This window comes from Oncorhynchus nerka, linkage group LG8 (genome assembly GCF_034236695.1).
Source record: "Oncorhynchus nerka isolate Pitt River linkage group LG8, Oner_Uvic_2.0, whole genome shotgun sequence".
Lineage (NCBI taxonomy): Eukaryota > Metazoa > Chordata > Actinopteri > Salmoniformes > Salmonidae > Oncorhynchus > Oncorhynchus nerka.
The window spans coordinates 65,025,028-65,046,044 of record NC_088403.1 but is presented as its reverse complement, the minus strand read 5'-3'; the positions used below and the strand labels follow the sequence as shown (position 1 = coordinate 65,046,044).

Genomic DNA, 21,017 nt, shown 5'->3' with positions numbered 1-21,017 from the left:
ACCTGATCTACTGTAAGACACTATACCCTCCATGTTTCCTGTAGTAGATCACCTGACCTACGACACTATACCCTCCATGTTTCCTGTAGTAGATAACCTGACCTACTGTAAGACACTATCCCCTCCATGTTTCCTGTAGTAGATAACATGATCTACTGTAAGACACTATACCCTGTGTAGAAATAATAATCGGCATTTATTATCTCTTATAATCCAGATTGCTAACAGCTAACAGTCACTCAAATGAAATCTAGACAGTTCAAGGAGCAAATTTTTGGCGGCGAGGAAATACAACACATTTTAAGTACGGTGGCTCTCTGGACCCAAATGAGGCGCGGAGGCAAAATGAGTTTGACACCCCTGCCCCTGAAACAGTGTAGACACCTGGCAGAGGGAGCTAAGTGTTCACTCAAGAGAGGGTTGTGTGTGTCTGTGAGTGAGTGAAAGACTGAGAGATTGTTTAAATGAGTGAGTGCGTGGCTTTGTGCCCTCTGAAAGATACATATCACTCACTGTTAGGAGTTTCATGTGTGACCATGGAATGCATCAGCAATAGACTTTCAAAATGTTTTCTCCTTCTAGTGGCAACCTCACATTTACTAAAGCTGCACAAGGGGTTGCAACAACTGACTTTGAAATTGGAGAGACATGCATCCTTTTCGGTAGCCTCCTCTCTCCTTTTATCCAATGGCCATCTCTTAGTGGAGGCCTTGACATGGAGAGTTGATCAAAGGTTGGGGTGCTGTGAAGAGAGAGAGTGGGATAATCACCCTGCGCCACTGTAGAGTATAACAGAGAGCTCCACTCCAAGCTAGACACCCACCTCTTCTCCAGCCAGAGTAAGAGAATCACACACAGGCATCTGGCTCTGTAGCTTTCCCTCCATCTATTCCACAGTATCTGTGTCTGTTTGGAATTGTCAATCAGTACTGTATCAATGCACATAATAGTGGATCCCCATCTCGATGTCTCCCATCTTCCGCCCTTCCTGTTTTCTTTCTTATTTGCTTCTCTTCTTTCCTTTCATTCTTTATTTCTCTCTTTCTTTACTTTTTTTCTAGCTCACTCACTCACTCACTCACTCACTCACTCACTCACTCACTCACTCACTCACTCCTTCCTTCCCTCTCTCCCTTCCTTCCCTCCTTCCCTTCCTTCTTTCCTTCCCTCTCTCCCTTCCTTCCTTCCCTCTCTCCCTTCCTTCCTTCCCTCCTTCCCTTCCTTCCTTCCTTCCCTCCCTCCTTCTTTCCTTCCTTCCCTCTCTCCCTTCTTTCCTTCCTTCCTTCGCTCTCTCCCTTCCTTCCTTCCTTCCTTCCTTCCTTCCTTCCTTCCTTCCTTCCTTCCTTCCTTCCTTCCTTCCTTCCTTCCTTCCCTCCTTCCCTTCCTTCCTTCCTTCCCTCCCTCCTTCTTTCCTTCCTTCCCTCTCTCCCTTCTTTCCTTCCTTCCTTCGCTCTCTCCCTTCCTTCCCTTCCTTTCTTCCTTCCTTCCTTCCTTCCCTCCTTCCCTTCCTTCCTTCCTTCCCTCCCTCCTTCTTTCCTTCCTTCCCTCTCTCCCTTCTTTCCTTCCTTCCTTCCCTCTCCCTTCTTTCCTTCCTTCCTTCCCTCTCTCCCTTCTTTCCTTCCTGCCCCCCTCCCTCATTGTTTTTAACCCCTTTTCTCCCCTGTTTGTTTGCCCGCCACAGTATTACCGTGGATGAAGTCCAGGCGAAACTCTCTCCCGTCCAGGATGAGGAGCATGCTCTATCTGAGGATGAAGCCGTGGTATGTTGAAACTGTATTAAACATCTCACTGATGTTATAGGAGTTTGATGTTAGAAATACTTTGGGTCCTCAAGTGTATTTTTTTGTTGTTGTTCTAGCCCAGCACTAATCAAAGGCTTTGGTGATTAGTTGATTAGTGGAATCAGCTAGTGCTGGGCTAGAAAATAGGTGAATTAGTTGAAGCAGGCGTGTTAACGCTGGGCCAGAACAAAATGTGGCATCCCAGGGGCTCAATAAAAATAGCTAGTCTCTTCCTCAATATTTCAAACACAAAGCAGATATCCCAGCCTAATCATTGGTTTCCCGGGTTCCATTGTCAAAATCTCCCTCGCTATTCGACAAGTACTCTCACCACAGGCTCTATCCACACTCATTTGAATTCATAGGCATACAGTTTCCAACAAGGATTTTCCTTCAACCGTGATGTGTGAGAATGCCGCTGTCTGTTCCACTTTAAACTGTGAGCTTGCGCACCAAGAGCAGATATCAAAGTATTTTTTGGGGGGTGGGGGGTGTAAACAAAATACCTGAATCTCCTTTTTCTTTCAATGCTAATTGGTATGCGAGAGGGCCTGCCGGTGTCCCTAGAGTGGGTAGTGTGGTAGATTTAGACTTGGCTAGTATATAGACACACACTGTGAACAGGCTCTCACGTCCACCAAAATGCACCAATCATGCAACATCAATATTGTATATCTCAATATGCACCAGTCATACATCATCCATATTGTATATCTCATAATGCTTATAGGGGAGGATTACCCAAGGTTTCTTATCATGCAGTATGCAATTATCGACGTGTGAGTGTGTGCTCTTGTGTGGGTGTGTGTCTCTGTGTGCGTGTGAGACTTATTTGTGTCTTATGTTCCCGAGAAGTGTCTCCTAATCAGGTTCGTGTCCAAGTTAACTTTACGTAACAAGACTCAGTTGACACAAAGCTAGTTAGCTTTATGTAACAAGACTCAGTTGACACAAAGCTAGTTAGCTTTATGTAACAAGACTCAGTTGACACAAAGCTAGTTAGCTTTATGTAACAAGACTCAGTTGACACAAAGCTAGTTAACTTTACGTAACAAGACTCAGTTGACACAAAGCTAGTTAGCTTTACGTAAAAAGTCTCAGTTGACACAAAGCTAGTTAACTTTACGTAACAAGACTCAGTTGACACAAAGCTAGTTAGCTTTACGTAACAAGACTCAGTTGACACAAAGCTAGTTAGCTTTACGTAACAAGACTCAGTTGACACAAAGCTAGTTAGCTTTACGTAACAAGTCTCAGTTGACACAAAGCTAGTTAGCTTTACGTAACAAGTCTCAGTTGACACAAAGCTAGTTAGCTTTACGTAACAAGACTCAGTTGACACAAAGCTAGTTAGCTTTACGTAACAAGACTCAGTTGACACAAAGCTAGTTAGCTTTACGTAACAAGTCTCAGTTGACACAAAGCTAGTTAACTTTATGTAACAAGACTCAGTTGACACAAAGCTAGTTAACTTTACGTAACAAGACTCAGTTGACACAAAGCTAGTTAGCTTTACGTAACAAGTCTCAGTTGACACAAAGCTAGTTAACTTTACGTAACAAGACTCAGTTGACACAAAGCTAGTTAACTTTATGTAGCAAGACTCATTTGACACAAAGCTAGTTAGCTTTACATAACAAGACTCAGTTCACACAAAGCTACTTTAGATGCATTTAAATGCAAAGGAATTCAGTATCAGTAAGCAGCATTCTGATTGGACAGCTGTACCAAGCTAATCTCCAGGGTCTACTGATATTGCGTGGCATTCTGAACCATGTAGCCTACCAAGAGAAATACCAAGTCCTTCCCTCGCAAGCGACATTAAAGGGCCCAGAATGGGAAACCACTGGCTGTTTGTTATTTATAGCTGGTGAGGACACAGGAAGGCAATCCTAATTAATTCACATACATTTGAAGTGAGTGAATGAATATGAATATGCATGAATATGAAAGTGTGCACTTATCCAATCAAACGATGATCAAGCCCGGCGAATTAAACAGTTTGCCAAGGACAGTAGTTAATGGGCCATTTACATTAGAACGAGGAAGCAGCCGCGTGAAGACGTCGACGCCCTACAAGGAGCTGTGCTTTTTGTTGTTGTTCTGCATTTCGCTCTGATTGGCAGCAACATTTGTCTCTTATCAGTAACCCCGTGACATTCTCCCCACAAAGAAGTGTTTTACGTCTGCCATTTTTTTTAAACATTAAAGTGAGACTGCTTACGCTCCTAATACATGAACGTGTTCACTTCTTCCCAAGGCGGAGAAACCCCCCCCCCATTGTTCAGGTTGATAACATAGGCCTCCGAGTTGAGTTCCCAGTCGTGTTGAGAGCTGTTGTATTTGAGAGATGGTCTGTTATTGTACCGTCCAAAGACTTCCATTACTCTGGCCAGAAGGATGTCAGGAGCAATTGGGCTGTAGTTTTAGATTTCTCACACTTCCCCCACTTCCTGTCATTTCCATTTAATTTTGATTTGGTTCCTCCCTCGTTTTCTCTCTTGTCTCCTCCCTCGTTTTCTCTCTTGTCTCCTCCCTCGTTTCCTCTCTTGTCTCCTCCCTCGTTTCCTCTCTTGACCCCTCCCTCGTTTCCTCTCTTGTCTCCTCCCTCGTTTCCTCTCTTGTCTCCTCCCTCGTTTCCTCTCTTGACCCCTCCCTCGTTTCCTCTCTCGACTCCTCCCTCGTTTCCTCTCTCGTTTCCTCCCTTGTTTCCTCCCTCGTCTCCTCCCTCGTTTCCTCCCTTGTTTCCTCTCTTGTCTACTCCCTCATTTCCTCTCTCGTTTCCTCCCTCGTTTCCTCCCTCATTTCCTCTCTTGTCTCCTCCCTCATTTCCTCTCTCGATTCCTCTCTCGTTTCCTCTCTCGTCTACTCCCTCGATTCCTCCCCCTCTCTACTTTCTCTGAAAAAGCTTTGGGCACCGCCAGAAAATTCAGTTTCCACTTCAGTGGTCCAGATCATTCAAGAACAGAGAGTACCTCAAAAACAATTTGCTGATCAAAGGAAGCGTTCCTCTCTGTAAGGGAAAGCAGGACTTTAGACAGTGGCATTAGGCAACGCTATGAGAAGAGAGAAGGCTTTACACTGTGTTCATTGTTTTTAGTTGAGGAATAGTTCGTATAATTCGTAGGTAAAAAGTGATTCATTTGAAAAGGGAGGGTCTCATAAACCATTGTGTGTTATCTACATACGGTTCAATGAACACGAAACAACACTGGCATGCATATTATCCACGCTCATGTCCATATTGTCTCAATACCTCATCACTGGCATGCATATTATCCACGCTCATGTCCATATTGTCTCAATACCTCATCACTGGCATGCATATTATCCACGCTCATGTCCATATTGTCTCAATACCTCATCACTGGCATGCATATTATCCACGCTCATGTCCATATTGTCTCAATACCTCATCGGAAATCCACTATATGCTCAAGTATGCATTTTGAAGTCTCTTCTCTGGTATCCTTTTTCTGCTGTCGGGAACCCTCTTGGTTGTCTCCATCAGAGATCAAACATGGACACCACATACTCAGAGTCGTTCTCGTGTGACTTGTTGCTCGGATGTGATGAAGAGAAGCAGAGTTGAGCTGGGGAGATTGATTGCAGTCTCCTTGGTGATGGACCTCCAGGCCTCAAAATGAGAGACATTTCACCCTCTCCTCCTTCAAACTTGGACTCACCTAACCCTTACACCCTTCATAGGGAATGAGAGGTCTCACCACAGATTAGGTTTCTATTTACAAACACAAAAAAAAGAAGACGGAGAGAAAAAAAATCCTGCTGAAAAAGAAAACCGTCTTAGGTGAGAGAGAGGAATAAGCCACCCCTCTTCACCCTCCATTTCCTGTAGCAAGCTTAGGTAATGCTGTAGGACTTAATTTATGTGGTCTCTGACACCTGGTGTTGCATGGCAAACGGTCCAGGAACAAAAGGACAATGCCCAAGGACTAGTCAGCCCTTCCCTCTCTGAGGGGAATCTCTCTGTTACAGTATCCAGAGGACTGACTGTTATTACAGAATACTACAATACCATATCTGTTGTCTATCTGAAACGTGTCCTCTACAGGGGACCCTGAAGCTGTCTATATGGATGGAGGATCTCTGTGGTTACTTGTATCTGTATCTGGGAGAACTCTTTGAGTTACTCTACGCAAAGGGGTTTTAGGGTTCCTGTTATGAATTCTGACTTATTTATAATCTTCTTATCTCCCAGACAAGCCGTTAGATATTGTGACAACCTGTGGAGATTGGGCCTGGGAGCGTTTAAGTTATTGTTAACTTGGTATCGTTTGATTGGTCAATGGTGGTTGGTTTTGGGTTGAAAGGTTACACCTTCAGATGTTATAAATAGAATGAAATGCCTTTGTTCTCTCTCTCTCTCTTTCCTATATACAGTCAATGGAGGAAGGTTTATGATCAATTTTCATTTCCTAGGCTTCTCGGGCCTCTGGCCTAATAGGTATATCTTTGTTCATACTTTGTATTCTGCGTTAACCTTAGGATCTATATGCCTGGAAGTGTACTTTGTAATATCAATATTGTCTTATAACTTGTTTTATGCCTTGTATGTGAATCCATTCATTGTGCAATGTTAATTAAATATCTGCTTTTGATATAGACAATTTTACAGACCAATTTTTGCTAGTCAACATCAACTCATTGACTAATGCTTGCACGACAATGCCAGTCACTGTTCTGGGATCAGTGGCTGACATGACGATGCCAGATAATTCTGTATGTTCTGTTGTCAGGCAGAGATGGGTCATGTCCACTCTGTTCTAGAATCAGTGGTGTCATGACGATGCCAGAGAATTCTGTATGTTCTGTTGTCAGGCAGAGATGGGTCATGTCCACTCTGTTCTAGAATCAGTGGTGTCATGAACAAAAACAAGGTCTCCTCGTAATAAGCACTCTAACACCCATATTCTCCTTCTCACCAATCCTTAATGAATAGATATGTTTGATTGGATGTACAGTACCAGTCAAAAGTTTGGACACACCTACTCATTCCAGGGTTTTTCTTTATTTGGACTGTTTTCTACATTGTAGAATAATAGTGAAGACATCAAAACTATGAAATAACACATATGGGAATCATGTAGTGACCAAAAATAGTGTTAAACAATATTTGCCACCCTTTGCCTTTACAGCTTTGCATACTTTTGGCATTCTCTCAACCAGCTTCATGAGGTAGTCACTTGGAATGCATTTCAATGAATAGGTGTGCCTTGTTAAAAGTACATTTGTGGAATTTCTTTCCTTCTTAATTTGTTTGAGCCAATAAGTTGTGTTGTGACAATGTAGGGGTGGTATTCAGAAGGTTCCCCTATTTGGTAAATGACCAAGTGCATATTACAAGAACAGCTCAAATAAGCAAAGAGAAACGACAATCCATCATTACTTTAAGACATTCTGAAAATTTCAAGAACTTTGAAAGTTTCTTCAAGGGCAACGCCAAAACCATCAAGCGCTATGATGGAACTGGCTCTCATGAGGAGCCGACACAGGAAAGGAAGACCTAGAGTTACCTCTGTTGCAGAGGATAAGTTCATTAGAGTTACGGGCCTCGGAAATTGCCTTAATGACAGATTTGCCATGTCTTGGCATTCTCTCAACCAGCTTCACCTGGAATGCATTTCCGCATATGCTGAGCACTTGTTGGCTATTTTTCCTTATTGGATCAGATTGATGTCTTGGAGACATGTTTCCATCCACTCCCCCAACCAGATTGTTGTCTTGGAGACATGTTTCCATCCACTCCCCCAACCAGATTGTTGTCTTGGAGACATGGTTCCATCCACTCCCCCAACCAGATTGACGTCCGACTTGTAACTTTAACGTGTCAATCTCTTATCTCCCTCATTGCACTTTCGAGCACTTGACACGACGCCACTTACCACACTCTTCGTGGCTTGGCAGTCCCATCCTCGTCCCACAAGGTCAAACACCCGGCCTAACTCTTAACATCAGCCGCTTGAGTTTAAGCCCAGCCAGCACTGTGGATTTTCCCCTCCGAGGGGCGAGGAGGCATATTTGCATTAAGACAAGTAGTAGCTTGGCTCATAGTTGAATGTTGATGCTGTGTACTGTAATGGTCCTTAACCAGGAAATAAGATAGTTCACAATGCTTGTCGTCAGAGCATATTTGACAAAGAGTGTGAGATATTATGTCATGTCATGAAATATCATCAAACCAATAGGACTACTAAGTGTCAGAGCCTTGGTTTGCCCTGCAAATTATAACTACAAGAGTGGGGGGGGGGGGAATTCTTGGAAAAAAATGTAGACTGCTTTTCCACCAGTCACCAAAAGGGGGCAGCAGGCCTCTTGTGGAATAGTCACTAATGTAAAGTCACATTCACAGTTAATTGAATCCCTTTTGTTTTCATGGGCTGGGCCTGAGGTGCTGCTTTTCTTTCTTTGTTTTCAGGAAAAGAGATCCCTCCTGTTCTGAGAAGATCCTGATCTCCCTCCCAATAAATTCCTTTCAATTGCGTATGGGAACTGTGTGCGAGCTTATACCGTTTCAAAGGGTTTGCTATCTAATGTGTTGACAGGGCTTTTGCTACTGGACTAGTGTAGGGGCATAGTATAGGCTTTCTTTAAATGGCTGCTGTGTGTCTCTGGGGTTCACAGTTGTATTGGTTTGCGCTATTCTAACAGTAGCAGTCTAGCTTGGCTGTATCAGGCTAGAAGTTGTTTTGTTGTTGCTTGGCGTAGGGTCATTGGTTTCAGGGAAGTAGTATCTATCCAACTGGAATACATGTGTTTGAATAGCATTCACTGTTTTGAGCTTGCAGTATCACAGCAGTGTCATATACACTCACGCTGGTATGTGGTTAGAGTATGTCAACTGTTTTATGGTCTGAATGTTACAACCTTGTTCTATAGGCTGGCTGGCTGGCTGGCAGGCTGGCTGGGGGAGTCTGTAGTCTGAGAGTATGTCAACTGTTTTATGGTCTGAATGTTACAACCTTGTTCTATAGGCTGGCTGGCTGGCTGGCAGGCTGGCTGGCTGGGGGAGTCTGTAGTCTGAGAGTATGTCAACTGTTTTATGGTCTGAATGTTACAACCTTGTTCTATAGGCTGGCTGGCTGGCTGGCAGGCTGGCTGGCTGGGGGAGTCTGTAGTCTGAGAGTATGTCAACTGTTTTATGGTCTGAATGTTACAACCTTGTTCTATAGGCTGGCTGGCAGGCTGGCTGGCTGGGGGAGTCTGTAGTCTGAGAGTATGTCAACTGTTTTATGGTCTGAATGTTACAACCTTGTTCTATAGGCTGGCTGGCTGGCAGGCTGGCTGGCTGGCTGGTTGGCTGGCTGGCTGGCTGGCAGGCTGGCTGGCTGGCTGGTTGGCTGGTTGGCAGGCTGGCTGGCTGGCAGGCTGGCTGGGGGAGTCTGTAGTCTGAGTTCCCCTGTCACTACCGTTTCTCACTTCTCGTCACACGCCTCATGTTTTTCATGCCCGGCTAGAGTTATATAATGTGAAATGACAACCAGAAGCGCATGATACGTGACTTGTAGTGTCGAAGTAAATAACATTGACCCGTTTAAAACACTGTAATATATGATGTTATGGTCTTTGTAGGTAGGGGGAGGGGGGGGAGAGATGAACATATCAGAAAGGATTCTGTTTCTCTTGTCCCTCTCATCTTCTTCCTCCTCCCCGTCGTTGTTGCCAAGGTAATGGAGCTAGTGGGAGGTCAAAGGGCGAGAGGGAAGGTGGAGCTTTGTGTTCTCCTCCTTTTTATTGACAATTACAACCTATTTGGATGACTGTCGTTCATATTCCATTCACCCAGCTCAATGTGACAGCGATAGGTTTAGGCTACTACATGATACTAGCATTTTCCCTATACAAATCAGGAGGTTGTCTCAACCTAACCTACAAATGAAAGTTTGCAACGTAGGTGCACAGGTTGAGAGAAACCCCAACTAATAACAGCAACAACCATCTTAGCTCACGTCCCTATAACTGTCCGTCCAGCTGTAGCTCCTCCATTTTATTTTAACAGTGGCGCTTTGCTGCTTGTTTGTAAATAAACGAGGAGGTTTAATAACCTTCATAATGTAACTATGTAATCAAGAGGCCACCGTCCAGACTCCGCAAATCCACCAGCGAGGCGACGGGCACCAACACATCCACTCATCGGAATTTTCACGGTGGTCTGACTGAACATCTATCACTCGTCTCACACCGCGCTGCATACCAGGACTCTCAGCTGTGAGAACAGGGCATTAACATGGCCTAAACTCTGCTGTGAGAACAGGGCATTAACATACCAGGACTCAGCTGTGAGAACAGGGCATTAACATACCAGGACTCAGCTGTGAGAACAGGGCATTAACATACCAGGACTCTCAGCTGTGAGAACAGGGCATTAACATACCAGGACTCTCAGCTGGCCTAAACTCTGAGAACAGGGCATTAACATACCAGGACTCAGCTGTGAGAACAGGGCACTCTCAGCTGTGAGAACAGGGCATTAACATACCAGGACTCTCAGCTGTGAGAACAGGGCATTAACATACCAGGACTCTCAGCTGTGAGAACAGGGCATTAACATACCAGGACTCTCAGCTGTGAGAACAGGGCATTAACATGGCCTAAACTCTGCTGTGAGAACAGGGCATTAACATACCAGGACTCAGCTGTGAGAACAGGGCATTAACATACCAGGACTCAGCTGTGAGAACAGGGCATTAACATACCAGGACTCTCAGCTGTGAGAACAGGGCATTAACATACCAGGACTCTCAGCTGTGAGAACAGGGCATTAACATACCAGGACTCTCAGCTGTGAGAACAGGACATTAACATACCAGGACTCTCAGCTGTGAGAACAGGGCATTAACATACCAGGACTCTCAGCTGTGAGAACAGGGCATTAACATACCAGGACTCTCAGCTGTGAGAACAGGGCATTAACATACCAGGACTCTCAGCTGTGAGAACAGGGCATTAACGTACCAGGACTCTCAGCTGTGAGAACAGGGCATTAACATACCAGGACTCTCAGCTGTGAGAACAGGGCATTAACATACCAGGACTCAGCTGTGAGAACAGGGCATTAACATACCAGGACTCAGCTGTGAGAACAGGACATTAACATACCAGGACTCTCAGCTGTGAGAACAGGGCATTAACATGGCCTAGACTCTGCTGTGAAAACAGGGCATTAACATGGCCTATAGACTCTGCTGTGAAAACAGGGCATTAACATGGCCTAGACTCTGCTGTGAAACCAGGGCATGAACATGGCCTAGACTCTGCTGTGAAAACAGGGCATGAACATGGCCTATAGACTCTGCTGTGAAACCAGGGCATGAACATGGCCTAGACTCTGCTGTGAAACCAGGGCATGAACATGGCCTAGACTCTGCTGTGAGAACAGGACATTAACATGGCCTAGACTCCCGGGGACTCTGCTGTGAACACAGGGCATTAACATGGCCTAGACTCAGCTGTGGGAACAGGGCATGAACATGGCCTATAGACTCTGCTGTGAGAACAGGACATTAACATGGCCTAGACTCTGCTGTGAAAACAGGACATTAAAATGGCCTAGACTCCCGGGGACTCTGCTGTGAAAACAGGGCATTAACATGGCCTAGACTCAGCTGTGGGAACAGGGCATGAACATGGCCTATAGACTCTGCTGTGAGAACAGGACATTAACATGGCCTAGACTCTGCTGTGAAAACAGGGCATTAACATGGCCTAGACTCTGCTGTGAAAACAGGGCATTAAGATGGCCTATAGACTCTGCTGTGAAAACAGGGCATGAACATGGCCTATAGACTCTGCTGTGAAAACAGGGCATTAACATGGCCTATAGACTCTGCTGTGAAAACAGGGCATTAACATGGCCTAGACTCCCGGGGACTCTGCTGTGAAAACAGGGCATGAACATGGCCTAGACTCCCGGGGACTCTGCTGTGAAGACATTAACATGGCTGACATTAGAAGGGTAAGGGTCAGGGGTTCGCTGAATGGAAAGGATGGATAAGGGAGTAACGGGAGCGATCCAGTTAGATCTCAAAACTACTGGATGGTGTTTCTCATGTCAGGAACCACATTCATATTATGTAATGGGGCGGCATGTAGCCTAGTGGTTAGAGTGTTGGGCCAGTAACTGAAAGGTTGCTAGATTGAATCCCCGAGCCGACAAGGTAAAAACATGCCCTTCTGCCCCTGAACAAGGCAGTTAACCCACTGTTCCTAGGCCGTCATTGTAAATAAGAATTTGTTCTTTAACTGACTTGCCTAGTTAAATAAAGGTACAATTAAAATGTAAGGGATAAGCAACGATGAGTTTATGCGTTCTGTGGAGAATAATGCAGAACATGGAAGGTGTGTGCCACCTAATTGCATTATTTTCCAGAGAACGCATAGAGCCTTCAGTTGATGATCCCGCTTATACCACAGCTATAGTTGAACACGTTTGCCTGTAGAAATGTGTTCATCGTCCACTGAATTAGCTAGCAAGTTTACTAGATGGTTATTACTGCATTGTCGGAACTACAAGCACAAGCGTTTCGCTACACTCGCATTAATTAACATCTGCTAACCATGTGTATAATGACAAATAAATGTGATTTGATTTGAAGTAGTTGCCTTGGTAACCAAACAAACAGGCTTGCTAGCTCAGCTAACCAAACCATCAGTTCTGCTGTCTTGCTATTATGAAAATCGAATTCAACAATGCAAATGGTTATTTTCAATTGGACTTTTGCTTTCAAAAGCAGCTCAAACATAGAACTGCTAAGAATGAACTTCATAGCCATTGAGTAATGCAATGCATTATAGAGAAATACTGGGCACTCTATAATGCCCTTTTAGCCAATCATGGTATAAATAGCAATCCTCTGCGTAACTGATATAGCAACTTCTGAGCGGCTCTGTATGTTAACCTGTATCCACCTGCCTGCGGAGGAGCTCAAACGTATGTGTGTGGTTTTACTATGCAAAGTACACCAGGTACACCAGGCCTAAAACTAAGCAATGGCCTTGAAATGACATTTTCCTCTCCACGCGGAGCAAAGTTGAATTCTCTCATGCACCACGAGATATATTTGTATCATTAATGCAATAACACAAGAGATATGGTGATTCTCCCAAAATATTATGCTAGAGAAATCACCTTACAAGCTACATTGGCAGTCCCTAAAAGCAAGCCCAGGGCAACAATTAGTATTCTTATCACCCCTTCTCCACTCGTCAACCACTTTCAACGCTGTACGAGAATGTCTCCTGTCACAAGCTATGGGCGCCCGTCTACAATGATATCCAGGAGCACGGTCGTTGGTTGCCATGGCACCATCAAAGAGCTGCTAACCTCTGCTCAACCTATACCTTTGTTTGCCAGATGGACACAGTCACAGGTGATATAATGTGATTCTATAGACTAATAATGCTTTGTCTATTATAAACTTAGGTCTACTTGTTGCATATTTCTTCTTTTTTTTTTTTCCCTCCCCAATACATGTGTGCTTATATTAAATTAAATGAATTAATTATTAATTAAATTATGACATTGTATTTTCCATAAGCAGTTACCTCAATCTGTTTAATACAAATCTACCTGATACATGATAGCATCTACAAAAATCTCTGAAACTGGAAACACTTATCTCCCTCACTAGCTTTAAGCACCAACTGTCAGAGCAGCTCACAGATTACTGCACCTGTACACAGCCCACCTATAATTTAGCCCAAACAACTACCTCTTTCCCAACTGTATTTAATTAATTTATTTATTTTGCTCCTTTGCACCCCATTATTTTTATTTCTACTTTGCACATTCTTCCATTGCAAATCTACCATTCCAGTGTTTTACTTGCTATATTGTATTTACTTTGCCACCATGGCCTTTTTTTGCCTTTACCTCCCTTATCCCACCTCATTTGCTCACATCGTATATAGACTTGTTTATACTGTATTATTGACTGTATGTTTGTTTTACTCCATGTGTAACTCTGTGTCGTTGTATGTGTCGAACTGCTTTGCTTTATCTTGGCCAGGTCGCAATTGTAAATGAGAACTTGTTCTCAACTTGCCTACCTGGTTAAATAAAGGTGAAATAAATAAAAAAAATTCAAAAATGATAATTGTTTTTCTCTTTGTGTTATTTGATGCTGTTTTGTATGAAGTATGTCTTGGGTAAAGGACACGTAAATCTGTTTGACACCTCCAGTTGATAGACTCATCTTATAGGAGAAGCTGAGTTGAAGTATTTTAGTATTTACATTTAAAATCATATCCGATCACAACAGCATCAAGAGGTTGTAGACAGGCAGACCGGCAGACAGGCAGATCGGCAGACAGACTAACAGACTGACTGACAGGCAGACCGCAGACAGACAGACAGACAGACAGACTGACTGACTGACTGACTGACTGACTGACTGACTGACAGGCAGGCAGTCAAGCAGACAGACAGGCTAGATGACGAACACTAAGTCCTTTGTGGGGGAAATATATATATTTTTTTGCGAGGTCTCCATGACGACCCCACTGTATGGCAGATGAGACGATGACGATGAGCTCCTAGAGAACACAGCCACTGTCAAGGCCCTTGCTATTTTGGCTTGAAGGAGTTTTGACGAAAATGTTATGTTAGCCAAAATAATGTTTCTCTCTCATCTCTTGGCTTTTCTACCATTTGAAAGCTGTCCAATTCGGCTCGCTGCTGAAGGATGACACAGCGGATGACAAAACTCCTGTGTCTGACTGTCTGTCAAGCTCGCTTTTTATCCGACTGACATTTGCTGGCTCAGGTACAGCCAAGCTCGGGAGAGCCAGGGATAAGAGCCAGACGCAGATGGCTTTTCCTCAGAATTCTGTCGAGCTCAAGATTTTCCGGAAAGCTCCTGAATCGAGGCGTTTGCACACTCCTCAAAATGTAATTGGTTATGGGGGAGATCACAGTGTATTCTGTCACTATGTTCCATAAGAGCACCGGGGTTCACGTTCATGACTTTTGTTTGTGTGTTTGTAATTCCACAAACCGCCCTCTATTAGTGAGTAAGGCTTGGTACACCGTTACTTCAGTACCTTTTCAGTCCTCTATTAGTGAGTAAGGCTTGGTACACAGTTACTTCAGTACCTTTTCAGTCCTCTATTAGTGAGTAAGGCTTGGTACACCGTTACTTCAGTACCTTTTCAGTCCTCTATTAGTGAGGTAAGTGAAAGAAAAACAGGTCAGAGGAGGCTCAGAGGAGGGAGGTTCAGGATTGGTGGTGGTCAGAGGAGGCTCAGAGGAGGGAGGTTCAGGATTGGTGGTGGTCAGAGGAGGCTCAGAGGAGGGAGGTTCAGGATTGGTGGTGGTCAGAGGAGGCTCAGAGGAGGGAGGTTCAGGATTGGTGGTGGTCAGAGGAGGCTCAGAGGAGGGAGGTTCAGGATTGGTGGTGGTCAGTGGAGGAAGGTTCAGGATTGGTGGTGGTCAGAGGAGGGAGGTTCAGGATTGGTGGTGGTCAGTGGAGGAAGGTTCAGGATTGGTGGTGGTCAGTGGAGGAAGGTTCAGGATTGGTGGTGGTCAGTGGAGGAAGGTTCAGGATTGGTGGTGGTCAGAGGAGGGAGGTTCAGGATTGGTGGTGGTCAGTGGAGGAAGGTTCAGGATTGGTGGTGGTCAGTGGAGGAAGGTTCAGGATTGGTGGTGGTCAGTGGAGGAAGGTTCAGGATTGGTGGTGGTCAGTGGAGGAAGGTTCAGGATTGGTGGTGGTCAGTGGAGGCTCCTCAGAGGAAGAAAGTTGAGGATGGTGGAGGTGTAGCTGTTTCGTTGATTGGCGAGAAAGCATCTGGTTGCGCTACATCACAGCGAGACGCCTCAGAAATCCCAAGGCCATTGTTTTTCAGCAACAATTGCGTATTCCGTCTTGCCCGAGGAGTGTCGTCCTCAGAAGACTCACACAGCAGAAAATAACCGTTATGTAAGGAACATTTAGAGCTTGTCTTTTGTTCGCTGTCTGGGACCTTGGATCTATTTCCTCTTTATTTCTTCCAGCTTTTTCCTCCAGTTTTCTCTCGTCTTCATCTGACACATAGGGAAACAATGATAGGGTTTCCCAGGTAAGAGTCAGCCGGTGATTCAATGACAGAAATGGCACAGGGGCCAAGGGGCCCCCCAGGTTTAGCCCTGTCTGAAGCACGCCGGGGTGGGGAAGGAAAAGGGGCGGGGGTGAGGATGGGTGTCACGGGAGATTGCTTCCTCTGTGACAAGCCGCCATGTTGCGTGCAGACTTCCTGACAGCGAGCTAAGCAAAGATACAGAACGGGCTGACCCCTCGCCATTGCAAAACAAGAGCCATATTTTTGGGGACAGCATTGATGTCAGAAGGAAGGGAGATCTACATTTTCCTTTAAGTTCATTTCATTTCAGTATGTGTGCCTCAGTAAAGGCCCTCTCATTGTTGTGGTTAGGAGGGCCGTGCAGGGATGCCCAGTTGAATTGCGTTGGACCTATACTGGTTGTGTTGGACATTGATATACAGTGTGATATAAAGTTTGGGGACACCTACTCATTCAATGGTTTTTATTTATTTGTACTATTTTCTACATTGTAGAATAATAGTGAAGACATCAAACTATGAAATAACACATATGGAATCATGTAGTAACCAAAAAAGTGTTTAACAAATCAAAATACATTTTATATTTGAGATTCTTCAAAGTAGCCACCTTGATGACAGTTTTGCACACTTTTGGCATTCGCTCAACCAGCTTCACCTGGAATGCCTTTCCAACAGTCTTGAATGAGTTCCCACATATGCTGAGCACTTGTTGGCTGCTTTTCCTTCACTCTGCGGCCCAACTCATCCCAAACCATCTCATTTTGGGTTGAGGTCGGGTGATTGTGGAGGCCAGGTCATCTGATGCAGCACTCCATCACTCTCCTTCTTGGTCAAATAGCCCTTACACAGCCTGAAGGTGTGTTTTGGGTCATTGTCCTGTTGAAAAACAAATGATAATCCCACTAAGCTCAAACCAGATGGGATGGCGTATCGTTGCAGAATGCTGTGGTAGCCATGCTGGTTAAGAGTGCCTTGTATTCCAAATAAATCACAGACAGTGTCACAAGGCACACCCACACCATTATACCTCCTCGAATTTGGAGTCATCAGACCAAGGGACAGATTTTCACTGGTCTAATGTCAATTGCTTGTGTTTCTTGGCCAAAGCAAGTCTCTTCTTCTTATTGGTGTCCTTTAGTAGTGGTTTCTTTGCAGCAATTTGACCATGAAGGCCTGATTCATGCAGTCTCCTCTGAACAGATGATGTTGATGTGTCTGTTACTTAAACTCTGTGAAGCATTTATTTGGGCTGCAATTTCTGAGGCCGGTAACTCTAATGAACTTATCCTCTGCAGCAGAGGTAACTCTGGGTCTTCCATTCCCGTGGCGGTCCTCATGAGAGCCAGTTTCATCACAGCGCTTGATGTTTTTTGCGACTGCACTTGAAGAAACTTAAAAGTTCTTGATATTTTCCATATTGACTGACCTTCATGTCTTAATGATTGGCCTGTCATTTATCTTGCTGTTCATGCCATAATATGGACTTGGTATTTTACCAAATAAGGCTTTCTTCTGTATACCACTCTGTCACGTAGAGTAGGCCAGAAGGCTAAACTGGATAACCTAACCTCTATCAAAATAAAAAGATGGCGGAGCCGCAAAAGTTCTTCTGTGCAAAGGTGTTTATTTACAAGTGATTCCGGAACAAAAAACAACAGTACTGCCATCAACGTCTACCTTATGGGACAGCTTAAAAACAATGCTGCCCCATCCACAGCTCAATCCAAAATGCCTCTCCATGACTGAAAGAGAGGCTCCTTTTGTAGGGCTAGCCCCTCCCCTCAGAACAATTAACCCTGGTTAATTAATCAATTAACAATACAAACCTAAATTTTCCATGAACTAAACATACTAAAGGATATACATTGCAACACGGTTTTAAACAATATCACAACATAACATTTACAACATTACATCACTACTGACAATATCTTTCAATATGCCCATATGCATTAATGAGCCATTTGGGACAGGCACTATAAAGCCAACCCAATTCCCTTAGCTCGGGTCCTTTTCCAGCATACCCGGAAGCTACAGAGATGGAGAGAGAGGAACAGAACAAACAAAGCGCTCATCCACAACATTGATAAGTATAATAATTATTGTATCTCTCAAATATGAACATTGACAAGTGTGAAATGCATGCACCAAGACAGAAGTTAATTTGTGTGTCGACCCACATTGTTAACTTATGGTATAATGGCGCAGGGAGGAGTGATGAATATGTGTGTGCGTTAAAGAACCAAATGCTGCCCGCGGCCAGTGACGGACTTCTACGTCACACACTCCTACCTTGTCACAACACAACTGATTGGCTCAAAAGCAATAAGAAGAAAATAAATTCCACAAATGTACTTTTAACAAGGCACACCTGTTAATTGAAATGCATTCCAGGTGACTACCTCATGAAGCTGGTTGAGAGAATGCCAAGAGTGTGCAAAGCTGTAATCAAGGCGAAGGATGGCTACTTCAAAAATATAAAATATATTTTGATTTGTTTAACACTTTGTTGGTTACTACATGATTTCACGTGTTATTTCATAGTTTTGATGTCTTCACTATTATTCTACAATGTAGAAAATAGTAAAAATAAAGAAAAACTCTTGAATTAGTCAAAACTTTTGATTGGTACTCTTGAAATTAATCATCATAAGAGAGATGTCATCATTTCCCTCCACCCTGCAATCATTTCCCCCTCCACCCTGTAATCATTTCCCCTCCACCCTGCAATCATTTCCCTCCACCCTGCAATCATTCCCCTCCACCCTGCAATCATTCCCCTCCACCCTGCAATCATTCCCCTCCACCCTGCAATCATTTCCCTCCACCCTGCAATCATTCCCCTCCACCCTGCAATCATTTCCCCCTCACCCTGCAATCATTTCTCCCTCACCCTGCAATCATTTCCCCCCACCTGGCAATCATTTCCCCCCACCTGGCAATCATTTCCCCCTCCACCCTGCAATCATTTCCCCCACCCTGCAATCATTTCCCTCCACCCTGCAATCATTTCCCTCCACCCTGCAATCATTTCCCTCCACCCTGTAATCATTTCCCCCTCCACCCTGCAATCATTTCCCCTCCACCCTGCAATCATTTCCCCTCCACCCTGCAATCATTTCCCCCTCACCCTACAATCATTTCCCCCTCCACCCTGTAATCATTTCCCCCTCCACCCTGTAATCATTTCCCTCCACCCTGCAATCATTTCCCTCCACCCTGCAATCATTTCCCCCTACCCTGCAATCATTTCCCTCCACCCTGTAATCATTTCCCCCTCCACCCTGCAATCATTTCCCTCCACCCTGCAATCATTTCCCTCCACCCTGCAATCATTTCCCCCTCCACACTGCAATCATTTCCCTCCACCTGGCAATCATTTCCCCCCACCCTGCAATCATTTCCCCCCACCCTGTAATCATTTCCCTCCACCCTGCAATCATTTCCCTCCACCCTGCAATCATTTCCCCCCACCCTGTAATCATTTCCCTCCACCCTGTAATCATTTCCCTCCACCCTGCAATCATTTCCCTCCACCCTGCAATCATTTCCCCCTACCCTGCAATCATTTCCTCCACCCTGTAATCATTTCCCCTCCACCCTGCAATCATTTCCCTCCACCCTGCAATCATTTCCCCCTCCACACTGCAATCATTTCCCTCCACCCTGCAATCATTTCCCCTCACCCTGCAATCATTTCCCCTCACCCTGCAATCATTTCCCTCCACCCTGCAATCATTTCCCTCCACCCTGCAATCATTTCCCCCTCCACCCTGTAATCATTTCCCCCTCCACCCTGCAATCATTTCCCCTCCACCCTGCAATTATTTCCCCCTCCATCCTGCAATCATTTTGGGCGGCAGGTAGCCTAGTGGTTAGAGGGGGGGCAGGTAGCCTAGTGGTTAGAGGGGGGCAGGTAGCCTAGTGGTTAGAGAGGGGGGGGGTGGGGTAGTAGAACAAGGCAGTTAACCCACTGTTCCCCTGAACAAGGCAGTTAACCCACTGTTCCCCTGAACAAGGCAGTTAACCCACTGTTCCCCTGAACAAGGCAGTTAACCCACTGTTCCCCTGAACAAGGCAGTTAACCCACTGTTCCCCTGAACAAGGCAGTTAACCCACTGTTCCCCTGAACAAGGCAGTTAACCCACTGTTCCCCTGAACAAGGCAGTTAACCCACTGTTCCCCTGAACAAGGCAGTTAACCCACTGTTCCCCTGAGCAAGGCAGTTAACCCACTGTTCCCCTGAGCAAGGCAGTTAACCCACTGTTCCCCTGAACAAGGCAGTTAACCCACTGTTCCCCTGAACAAGGCAGTTAACCCACTGTTCCCCTGAACAAGGCAGTTAACCCACTGTTCCCCTGAACAAGGCAGTTAACCCACTGTTCCTAGGCCGTCATTGAAAAAATAATTTGTTCTTTACTGACTTGCCTAGTTAAATAAAGGGGGAAAAAATGTTTTTAATTAAATTCCCTCCACCCTGCAATCTGTCCCCATGTGTCACACTGCTCCCAGCCTCTGGGTTTCTATTTACAAACAAAGGTCAAAGGGCAACCTGTTTACGTGAGGTCATAATGTCAATTTTGGGATCATGTCATTTCTCACTGTGTGCCCTTTGAGTCAGGAAAACATACTCCCTCCCTCCCTCCCTCCCTGTCTCCCTCCCTGTCTCCCTCCCTCCCTCCCTGTCTCCCTCACTCCCCGTCTCCCTCCCTCCCTCCCTCCCTCCCTGTCTTCCTGTCTCCCTCCCTGTCTCCCTGTCTCCCTCCCTCCCTGTGTCCCTCCCTCCCTCCCTTTCTCCCTCCTCCCCGTCTCCCTCCCTCCCTGTCTCCCTCCCTCCCCGTCCCTCCTCCCTCCCCGTCTCCCTCCCTCCCTCGCCGTCTCCCTCCCCGTCTCCCTCCCTGTCTCCTCCCTCCTTGTCTCCCTCCCTGTCTCCCTCCCTCCCTGTCTCCCTCCCCCTCCCTCCCCGTCTCCCTCCCTCCTTTTCTCCCTCCCCGTCTCCTCCCTCCCTCCCCTCCTCCCTCCCTCCCTCCCCGTCTCCCCTCCTTGTCTCCTCCTTGTCTCCCTCCCCTGTCTCCCTCCCTGTGTTCTCTGTTCTCTGTTCTCAATTATTGGTTCCTCTCCTGGTTCCTTCTCCCCCTTGCCTTGTCTTCTCCTCCTGGTT

General features: G+C 45.3%; 1 protein-coding gene across 4 annotated transcripts in view; it reads left to right on the top strand.

Annotated features, from left to right (window-relative positions):
- Nucleotides 1-21,017, top strand: part of LOC115133681 (glucosidase 2 subunit beta-like) — a 321,308-nt gene that overhangs the window by 74,541 nt on the left and 225,750 nt on the right. For all 4 annotated transcript variants that reach the window (XM_065021985.1, XM_065021984.1, XM_065021987.1 and 1 more), the window contains exon 8: nucleotides 1,682-1,760. In XM_065021985.1, the coding sequence (XP_064878057.1) occupies nucleotides 1,682-1,760 (79 nt within the window). The remainder of the gene's footprint in view (nucleotides 1-1,681; nucleotides 1,761-21,017) is intronic.